Source organism: Micrasema longulum, unplaced genomic scaffold (genome assembly GCF_059751315.1).
Source record: "Micrasema longulum isolate JH-2025_06_02 unplaced genomic scaffold, ASM5975131v1 h1tg000767l, whole genome shotgun sequence".
NCBI lineage: Eukaryota > Metazoa > Arthropoda > Insecta > Trichoptera > Brachycentridae > Micrasema > Micrasema longulum.
In genome coordinates this window covers 1-12,108 of record NW_028277961.1, presented here as the reverse complement: position 1 = coordinate 12,108, position 12,108 = coordinate 1, and the positions used below count along the sequence as shown (strand labels likewise).

General features: G+C 30.2%; 1 protein-coding gene across 1 annotated transcript; it reads left to right on the top strand.

The window, feature by feature from the left end:
- Positions 1 to 1,840: 1,840 nt before the first annotated feature.
- On the top strand, positions 1,841 to 11,934 carry LOC148279101 (attractin-like protein 1; the record flags this gene model as incomplete). Its single annotated transcript, XM_088230446.1, has 5 exons — positions 1,841 to 2,159; positions 5,714 to 5,914; positions 7,945 to 8,117; positions 11,657 to 11,737; positions 11,827 to 11,934. Coding segments are annotated over exons 1-5 (802 nt in total), but the record flags the coding sequence as incomplete, so codon positions are not given.
- Between the last annotated feature and the right edge of the window lie 174 nt (positions 11,935 to 12,108).

Genomic DNA, 12,108 nt, shown 5'->3' with positions numbered 1-12,108 from the left:
TCAATGAACAGGCAGAAACCAAACGCGTGAGAAAAAAAAGAAGTTCTTCTTTCTTTGTTTCTCTTTTAGTTAAAACAAATAAATAAATTAAACGCTATAAAATTATTCAAATCCAAATTAAAGCATCACATGAAACCCACTCCATTCTAATTTGTATGCTGCATTGATCAAATTTTGTAATGAAATATATTCGTGTGAGTATTTTTGGAAATATTACAAAAAAGGGTGCAATATAAATAATTGTAAAACGAACTTCCTCATCAGAGAGGTAGAAACGTTACATATAAAAAAGTGTAATATCACGTTTTATTAACATTTTTGATGTAATAAAGGTCTATGAAATACCTACTGTCGAGTAAAAAATTTTTTTTGTTAGAAGTGTACAAAATTTGTAATTTTGAATTCTCGCAAAAACGGCCATTCCATTGGCCACGCCCCTAATACGTAACGATTTATGTTTATTTGTTCCCGAGCATTCAAATTTGTTAAGATCATTATCACGAATCTTGATGTCACAACTATCAAGGACAAACACGTCGCGTTTTTCTAGTCAAGTATTAAAAAAATATATATATATGGATGAAATCATTTCTTCACAATACCCATATAGATCATGAATTCTCATGAATTGTATTCACAATGAATTATTCAGAATCCATTTCATATATTTTTATCGGTATTCGTGGTATGTGATATTTACCCATTGTTTCTCCAGGTTAAGTTTGACGTTTACAAAAAATAATGCTTATTTTTGAACATTAATTGTCTCAAGCTTTATTAATCACTCATGAACAAATATTTACTGATGAAAAGTTTACAATGTTTATCCGAAAGATTTTTACACGTTTTCATGACACAACTAGGCATTTTTGTTTCTATTCTGGACGTCACGCCTAGCTGGTACTCGAGAACAACTAAATATGCGTTGGGCATGAGTTAAGTGTCATGATTTTTGAGGGCTCAGGATGTCTTTGTATTTTGACACAGTGACTGTTTTTTTGACAGATCAGATACGCTGCATCTGTTGTAACCTTAAACATCACCCAAAACATTTAATGAGGTTAAAATGACAAAATCGCATTCGTTTTTTTCCGTTTTTTAAACGGTTTCATACAACATTTTTTAACGTTTAATCATCAGTGTGGTCATTATATGAATCAAAGTGTCATATTAAAAAATAAAATCTCCAAAATTACCCACTCTCTAGGGGGAAGAGAAGATTCAAAATAACACCACTGAGAGTATAATACCTTGTTCATGTATCATATGTTTTATTGATAAATAAAAAAAATGTAAACTCCTAATACGCTGCAATTACAATACAAATATGTTACGCATTTTGATTGGAAACAAGAACTTTACTGCAATTTTGCCGCAATTTAGCAATTTTTTCGGTTTTTTACGTTTTGGCGGTCAGGGGATAAACTAATATGTTTGTTAAATGTATGTTTGAATTCATTTTATGTAAATATATAAAGCGATACGTGTAAGATAGGTACTAACAAGTAAGGAGTTTCATATTATGTCGTATATTTATTTCTAAAAACTTTACTGTTAGATAAATCGGTGGATATACTTAAATAAATAAAACGTTTTATTATAAAATCAAGAATGATACGGACTGATACAACGAGGATAACGAGCTCTATTATCTTTATAATATAATGCAAGAATATTATATTTAATTTTCAATAATATTTTATGTAGATTCAACATCAGCGTAGAGTCATCTAGCGATAATTATAACAACTAAATTTAGAAATTTTGCGCATTGCTTGAGTAGAAATAAACATTGGGGAGTTGTTGTCATCTTTACCGACCGAGTATACGTCACGGCTGTACCGTTGTGAACAACGAAGCGAACAACGTTGCGGGCCGAGCAGCTGTCGTTCTTCGACTTCGGAAAATGTTCTTTCCAAAATGGTAGAATCCCTACAAATGTTTTTATTCCTTTTCAAATCAAAGTACCGCCGAAAATACTCGTGGCTGCCGCCGTTTCTGTGTTCAGTGCTATTGTTATTTGTGTTATTCTGCCTAGAGCAGGTGTCTGGCAAATGTAGCGACCAGACTTGTACAAATGGGGTGTGTAAAAATGAAACATGTATATGCAACGAAGGTTGGCAGGGATCCGAGTGTCAGTACTGCGGAGGAAAGATCAGGTAAGTCTAGTCTTTCTTTCCGAGAGAAATTAGCGGGGGATATAACTATAATTTATTATTTTACCGCCATTGTTTGATAAGTCAGTTCAGTGACCCACGAATCTGTCAGATTCATTTTTGAATGTCAAGTTTACAAATTGATTTCGCTGCGTATCTTCTTAATTGTATAATGTAACATACGAGAACTCAATTTACTGTCTATTGTTGTATCAGTTGTTAAGACAACACACTGACTTTCATTTCATTAAGTGTTATTATGACTGTTGTTCCACATGCAAAATGTAAACATGGTGTCTGCTTCTTGACATGACAAGCGATGTTTATATTCTAGTCGTTTTCTAAGAAACACTTGTTATGTGTTTTTAATAAATAATGCACCTGGATGAATATTTACATGACTTAAAATATACTTACTTTGTGTTGAATAATAGCAGATTTTAGATATTTAAATATGTTTGATATGCACTCATCATTGTTGTAATAGTTCTCATTTGTTTAAAATCCATGTCCGGGACTCTGCCATGTGCGAATGTCAGCTTGAGTGGGAAGATCTAACTCATGTTTTCTTTGGATGCCCCATAAATGATTGTTATCCTGAGTTCCTATCCGACCTCTCCAAAATCAGCGTTCCATTCCCTATTAATATTTTAACTCTCTTGTCCCCACCCAATAAACATATATTAAAATTTTTATGTAAATATGTATTTATAAATGGTATTAAGTTGTAAATAAGTTATATATTATGTAAAGTGTATGTAATATTAAATATTAACATACTTACTTGTATGTATAGTACTAACACATATGTAAATATTAAAATAAGTCCATTTTAAACCTGACACTGGCTAGAACACCACAGTTAGGGGTGAAAAAAGCCAAAAAGAAACTAAGAAGAAGAAGATATGCACTCATTTAGTGCCCTAGATCACTGGACCATTTGCCTCATGCATAATTTTATATTGTGTTTTCAAACGTATTGCGACACGAAAGTTGAGTTAGGAATTGAATTATAAAACTCAAAATGAAATTATCTGCTAATTACACTAAACATAATATTATACTGTTTTTCTAATGTTTTTACCATTAGCTGACTTCTTATTTCAAACTTTCACTAAACATCAGTAATAAAATATTAATTCCTGCTTATTGATGTTGTTTATTTTAGTTAAAAGTATGAAATTGCCTAACACTTACACACATTGATTACACTGATCGACAATGATTTTGTTACATGAACTATTATTGCTAATTCTTAGGTCATTTTGTTTGATAAATCCAAATTTGCCACCAGAATTTCTCTATCACCAATTCTTTTTTTGTAATTTTATGTTTTACTCCCAAACTATCATATCTCGCCTCAAATTTATTTTTTAGAATTTCTAATGTTTGTACCCATTTAAAAAAAAATATGCTGTAACCATTCTTTTTATTTACCCAATATCATATTGGTCTTGATAAATCTGATTTCGTGCAATAATCAGACAATTTGTGATTTCCTGACAATGAGTTATTGCAGAGTTTTAAGCTTGCTTCGGAATGACAAACATTTTGTTAATTTTTCACTGTTATTTAAGTGAATATGTATTCTCTATTATTACAAATATCACACTAACCAAATTTGTGAACCACTTAAACTATGTAAACTATATTGTTTAAGATTAAAATGCCACACAGCCGTGTGTCAGTCAAAATCAGGATAAGGTTTGGGCCCCAAATATCTGTGTTTACCATGTGTTGAGAGATTTCACCCACATATCAAGCATATTGAATCGCCTTACAAGGGAAAATGGAACGAAAACATGCTTGCAACTATTATTGGGACCTTAAAAGGGACAAGCCAGCAGTGAAATACAGGAAAAATTGAATAAAAATATGTTTTGTAAACAAATCATGTTTTCGTGAACATACATTTTTCTAAATTTGTTGCAACAGGAAGAGAAAACATTTTTGTGAAGGAAATAAAGAAGCCTAGGCATTTACAGGGCTTATGACCTAACATTGGCTGGTTTCATATTTCATATTTATTCTATTAACTATAAATAATAATAAAAATAAGGTGACCTCACTGGGGTTACCCGTGCCGAAGACACTTAACAATATACTTTTTTAAAAATATTTTTACATTTGAGAATAAACAAAGAAGACTAACTCAATAAACAGAAATAATTAACAAAATGTTCAGACAGTTTTAAACACTATATGTTTATAATTAATTTATGTATATTTATATTATAAAACGCACAATGAAAGAACAAAAACATAACATAAGCTATACATTTGTGGAGGTTGATTCAATATTGGTTTGGGCGAATGAGACAATCCATTTTACTTCTACCTAGCTCCACTATCCATTTTTTATTGCCATTTTGAACATTTTCTCATTACTAATTGTTTTAATTGATAGTGGCCTTTTTACACTCCGTGCAACATTCGCCACTCTACCTACGTTTAAACATCCACATTTCCTCAACTCTTCCATCTGTTGACTTTCGTGAAGAGCACCCTGAAAAATCAGCTATAGCGAAACACTTAAAAGAAACAGGTCATCTATTCGCCTTCGAATCATAGATTCTGCATGAACCCAGAAAGTACAGTGCACAAATAATAAAAGAGGCAATTGAAATACACAGCCACCCAAATAACATAAACAAAAATGACAGGCTTAAATTAAAATCAACATGGTTCTTGGTACTACATACAACAAAAAAGACACTGAATATACCTACTGCCGACTGTGACACAGTAAAAATTACTAGTCCATAAACACATATTTTTTTCTACACAACACATAGTTTTCCCTGAAGATCGCTCTTGCAATGGTAGCTGAAATGTCAGCACAAATCCAACCTATGCAGGATCCCCAAAAAAGACAGTACATATAAGTACATGATATATTGAAAGAACAAATTATACCTCCTATAAATATTAAAAACAACTACTGCACAACATCATTATACTTACAGAGGAATATTTTTCTTTAATGAAATGAACAAAGATAATAAAAAGTACAGTCAGGAATACAATATATTTAAGAAAGAAGTAAAAAATTACATCTATAATTCTTCTTTATTGAAAACATCGTTAATATCTTTTTTGTAATTTATTTATGTTATTCTAAAAATATTATTGATTAAAATAAAATAATCTATTGTAAGACGTCACTCTCCATTATGTACACAAGAACTATTTATTTCTTTTACATAATGGGAAACCTTGATGTAAATATATGTATTTGATTAATGTAAAAAATTGTATTTAGTTGTAATATTGTATTTTAATTTGTTATTAATAAAAAAAATATATTGATCAAATACTTTTAAATATAACTGTCAGTTCAGTTGACTGGTTTAAGTATAAGCCATTAAGAGTCATGTTAAGGAATTGAAAAAAATATTTTCTTTAATTTTACTGGACAGTTTATCATAAAGGGTTCAGGAGACATTCTCAAAACACTTTTAACCAAACTTACCATAGTGAAATTTTGGAATATATACATTTTTTGAGCTGCGCATTTTGTGACTATGAACTATTACTCATGGGCTTTTTCTTTCTAGACTGGTGGAGCCACACGGGTATATTCACGATGGTCCAGGAAACTACTCTATAGGAGTAAAATGTAGCTGGTTAATAGACGCCGGGGGGCCCAACAGTACCGTGAGGCTGCACATAGAAGAGTTTGCTACGGAGTGTGGGTGGGACCATCTCTACGTGTACGATGGAGATAGTGTGGACTCCCCACTATTAGCTGTGTTCAGGTATGTAATATACAGGTGTATGATTCACATAGGCATTTAGTATACTCTATGGGGGACACATAAAAATATTATCAAAAAAAAATAAAACAAAAATAGGGAAATATCACATACTACAAATACCGGTATAAATATGTAAAATGGATTTAGAGAAATTAATTGTAATTTCAAAATCAATATGAATATTGTGGAAAAATATTTTCACTCAAAATTTTTTAATTAAAATTGTTACAAAAATACGCCTTCACAAAAACACACTGTGATTGATCGTGTCACTTTAAAAGTTAGTTAAAATATAGCTTGATTAGAATGGCATTCGTCTGAAAAAATGGCGACATAACTTTGTAGTGATGTCCAAGGAGTTATTTATATTGACAAACGAAAAATCATTCGTGTCTGGCGTGTTAATTTATTTCTTTAATACAATGCTTGACACATAAATCAACATAAATATATAAAATCAGCTTTAAAACTGAAAAAAAACTAAAACCTAATTATTAACGACGTTCTTACAAGGTTACATCATTTTTCAAAAACGTTAGAGATGGGACAAATTGATTGATGTAAATGGATCGAATAAAAAATAATTCATTTGATGCTGTTCATGAAAAAAGTATAAATGTCTTATTTTTTGGTGAATAATTGTGTTAAACACATTATAATAGGCTTGCTTTTGCGTTTTTATATCAATTTTCAGAAACATAGTTTCGTGATTGCATGAAAAAACTGATAAAATCGATTTGATCAGTGATCAGTAATTTCCCATCACTAATGAAATTAGTTTGACAGCCGTTATTCTAATCAAGCTATATTTTAAGGACTATAGTACAGAATTATTAGAATACCTATGTACTGTATTATGATTGCATTATCATATGATTTTCTTTATGCGGTCATTTCTAAATGGGTTCATGAAGCGAAGCTTTGTGCATTGTTCTAAATGATACGTAATTCTACAGAAATATGTTTAATCGATAAATTTAAGCTTGGATGTTTGTTCATCTGACCCCAGTAATTGAGATGAAGACTCGTAAAGTTTTTATGAATTCATTGATTATTCATTCTTAAAAATGCATTATCACTCCATTTGTTTATAAACATTCTGCAGAATACAAATATTGCGCTCATAAATTAATTTTAATTGTCATTATGTTGCTTCTTATCACAGGCAGAAAGATATAGTTTTATCTTTGTTATTATCTTGTTCATTTAAAAATAATAGATGCCAGTCCAGGGAAATTTTAATATTTATGTGTAAAAACACCTTTAAATAATAATTACTAATTACATATAAACCTTTCCGGGAGTCGTGTGCTAGAAATATCACATTGTAAAACGAGGCTAGCACAGAGACATGCATATTTTATAGGCCCAAAAATTTTTTTTTCTTTTTTTACTGATACATTGATCCCAAATTTTCCTTCTTTTAAAAAAACACGCACTATCCTGGATTCAAACTAAAGATATTAACTCTTTTTTTCTATGATATATTTTGTTGCCCTTTAATAATACGGAATATTTTTATGTTTTTTTATATTTTTAATTACTATAATACCTTATAATTTTTTACAGAATATTTTCTTTGCTCTTATATTACACAAAAGTATTATACCTAACATTTTTAAAAGCAGGTCACCCTTAGTGGTTAAAACTTTGACCACCCATGAGGTATGTCTGTATGAAAAGATGGAGTGATATGGCGTTCTATCCGCTCTGCCTAGTTCCTTTGTAACTATAGTGTTTCATCATTTGCACTGCAGACTCTACATCCGGTTTCAAAGAGATTTGTTCCAGTGAGGTGTATATTCAATCTGCAGTGCCCTGTAGGGCTATTGTGATAATCCTCACTTGGTTTCGGATTAGTTTCATCAGGTCGAAAGCAAACCTTTGCGAGGATCAGCAGTTCTTTTGCATGCTGTTGACCCGTGCTTTTTGACCAGAGCATTACACTCCGCTTCCAGGCCCATTACTTAAGCATATGTATGTGTTAGATAATTTCTAAAATTAAAATCGTATGTTTTTATATTTTACAGCGGTCTGATGTACAAAGATGGGTATGCAGTGCAAAGTATTCCCGAGATTATGACGCACTCTGGTTCAGCATTGCTGCACTTTTTCTCTGACGATGCGTACAACATGTCAGGCTTTAATATCTCTTACGCCATTAATGCCTGTCCCAGCAAATACTCCAGTCTCAACTGCTCAGGTAATTCGATTAACCTTTGAATATTGGTTGTTGTACAAAAATATGCATTTGTGTGTGAATATGTCAACTAAATGACAAAATACAGCAATTATTTTATGAAACCAATCTTAAAACGGACTTGAAAATAGCTTCAAGCTAAGTGCCTTAGCAACATGGTCTGATGTTATATTGTAAAATTTTATTTAATCAATACACTCTGTTATTATTTTCACATTCCTACATCATTTTAATCACTACTACTTGGCTACTATATTCTCTTCTCTAAAATATTCTTCGTCTCTGTTGTAATATGTTAATATTAACCGCTCCCCAGGGAGTCCAATCCAGTCCTTGTCTACAAAAATTTGTACAAACTTAAAATATTGTTGGTAAATCCACCTGGTCCATGTAGAAGTATAGAAATTGAAAAAATAACATTTTCAGGCGTTGCCTAGTATGTAGGTGAAATAATTCAATCAGATGAATCTCACCCGCATAAATAAAGGTTTTAGCTCACACTTCACAAACATCGACAGATGAAATAATTGAAGGAATATAGATGTTCAAATATGGGCAGAATGGTGAATGTTACACAGTATGTAAAGTGGCCACTTAAACCAGTCAATGGCAAGTCATTAGCCCTGTAGATGCTTTACCTTCTCTAAAATGTTCTTCATCTCTGTTGTAATATGTTGATAATAATTCAATATAACTCATGATCTTGATAATTCTCCTTTCTGCACCCGGTGGTGTATAGGGCACTGCGTTGCAACACCAAATGTAGCGTATTTCGATCATCTGTTATAGCTAAAAAATCTTCAAAGTCTTCCTCTTTTTATAAACTTTTATCTTTGCCTTGTCGCGTTGACAGTCCTAATGGTTTTGATCGATCTATCGATCATTATACACTTTAAATATGACTTTTGCAAATAGCTGCCTTTTTGCTTATGATGGCAGCATAACAAGGAAGAATAAGATTTTTTTACTGTCATACTATATTGAGTGATGTTATTATTATTCATTATTATCCATATACGCATATATGTATATCATCTTTGTGATGCATATTTATTTGTAAATATATATTTTAACTTTATTATTATGTTTATTAAATTACATATTCTACCATATATGTAGATAGTTTACTATTATTATTTATTTATACATCAACGGTTCAAAGAACCTTTTACAAAAAAATAATAATTTACAGAAATAATCACAGCAGTGCACAATAATCATGTAGTACATAGTATGAAATAATAAAGTAATTAAAACTAAACAATTTAGTCAACACATAATACAAAAAGTTAAAAAGAAACATAACATTTCTAAATAAAGATAGCAATAACCATGAGAAAATCTTATGTACTAAATATAAATATAACACAGTAAAGTTGAGAATAACTAAATAATAATAATAAAAAAATTAATACAACATTAGTACTTAAAAAAATAAAAGTTTTTTGAGCAACAAAACAAAAATAAAAAAAAGTTAAATTAAATAATAATACCTCTATTTAGTGAAATCATCATCATCAGTTGGTTGGAAAAAGTTGCCATTTGGCAATAAATCCTGAACGTACAATTTAAAATTATCTTTAACATGTTAAATAAAGAAATAAAAAATCACGTATTCCAGGAAACAAAGTTGAATTTAATAATATATTTTAAAATAAATCCACTATTTAACTAAAAAACTACTTTATTGTATTATTTTGTATTTATTTTTACTATCAATTAATTACCGAATTGAATTATAAAATAACTATAAATTATTAATAACATGTTGCCATGTATAATTATATAACTTTTCTGCATTCCATTTTTTGACATGTATAAATTTTTTGCATTAATATTTTTCTATTATTATTTTGTATATTGTTTTGATTATTTTGTATATTGCTTAATATGTTAATAAGTGTTTTTGATTTATATATAGAAGAGTCCCGACTTAACACGGAATTTTCTAACAAGCCGGGACGTAAAAAAAAATAAACGTGCTCTATGATAAAATTGTGTATTTTGTGCATTAAATAAATAAATATTGATGCATAGTTTTAACTCCTGTATTTTTCATTATAATTTTATTTATGACACTAATTTATGCATTCCGTTTCCTGACAAGAGATGCCTTATATATTATATCATGAACTCAGCGTCCACAGATAATATTACTGAAATGTAATACTCTACCTATTTAGAACTGACCTTATCTTTATTAAAATTACATATGTGATGCTCTGAGCATACACAGTAATTCACTTTAATGTAAATATGTACATAAATCATATTGTAATTTTTTCACATTGTAAAATTTATATGCAAAGTAAGTGTGGTTTTAAATTATTATTATTTATCTAGTCTTTATCTTTATTATCATGACTCTCAGTTATGAGGAACCCAATTCCAGAAAAAAAGTTTTAATTATTCCCAGCTTAAACCTTGGTCAAACTGTTCTGCATTAAAATATTTATACCTGCCGAAGGAAAATGTTTGCTTGAAAAATTAGTTTCAACTGCGTAAAATTAACCTTGGTTTAGGTATGTTTTTGTTTTTTAAAACTTTTCACTTCATTTTGATATTTAACAAACATTTAGTCTCATGGAGTTTGGGATATGTTACTATTTTAATGAACATTTGTACCTTTAATTTTTATGTTTTTAAAAAAATAAAAATATTTAATATACGTACAGAAAAAAAAAACAATTCAGGTAACTTTCCAAAAAAGAGTTGGGCTTTTGTGTTTGGCAAGTGTACAAAATAATATAAACAAATATGCATAAATCTACATTTTTGCAACAGAGAAGGAAAACGTTTTTGTGAAGGGAATATGGAAGTCTAGGCATTTACAGGGCTTATGACCTGTCGTTGGCTGGTTTAAGTGGCCACTTTACTCTTTACCATTGTGCCTATGTTTAAACATCCACATTTCATCAACTCTTCCATCTGTCGACTTGTGTGGTAAAAGAGCTGAAATCTTTATCATGCTGGTGAGATTCATCCGGCTGAACTAATTCACCTACTAGGCTGAAAACAATTTTCCAATTTCCTGTCCAGCCATTCCAATCCAGCCTGTCTGCAAACATTTGGACATACTCAAAACATTGTTGAAATATGCAAAACTATTTTTTTAAACTACAATATTAATGAAACACACACATGCATGTATTTATTTATTTATTTACTTATGCATACTTTTTCTCTTACAAACTATAATAATAAAAATAATGTGACCTCACTGGGGTTACCCGTGCCGAAGACACTTAACAATATACTTTAAAAAATATACATTTTACATTTGAGAATAAAAAAATAAAACTAACTTAATAAACAGAGATAATTGACAAAATATTCAGACAGTTTTAAACACTACATATTTATGTATACAATTAATTTATGTATATCTATATTATTTATATTACAAAATGCACAATGAAAGAACAAAAACCTAACATAATCAATACATACATTACATAATGTCATTATATTTCTGAATTATGTCATTTTGAATTAGTTTCATTAAAAAAATGCAAACGTAGTTAATAATTGTATGTTTTCAGGTCATGGGTCCTGTGAAAATTCCGTCTGCACTTGTTATGAAGGTTGGATGGGAAAAGCGTGTGATAGAGAGACATGTCCAGGTAAAATACCGATTAATGCAATTATTATTCTTTTACAAATAACTTGTTGCCAGAAATCCGGACGAGTGTTTTTATTGTGTTTCTTTCAGGGAACTGTTCCTCTGACGCCGAGCAAGGAAATTGTCACGAAGCTACTCAGACTTGTAGATGTAGATTCGGCTTTGGAGGCAATGATTGCTCGCAGTCCATTAGATACGGTAAGTTTGACATTAATTCACTACTAAAATACACTGGCAAGATGCAACTGCAGGTTTTCCTTGAATTGCAAATTATTTAGAATGTATAACAAAACTTTAATTAAGATATTCCAATATTATTCAATAATCTCCCTTGAGACCATTAGTCACATTGAAGATCTTAAATTAAGATAT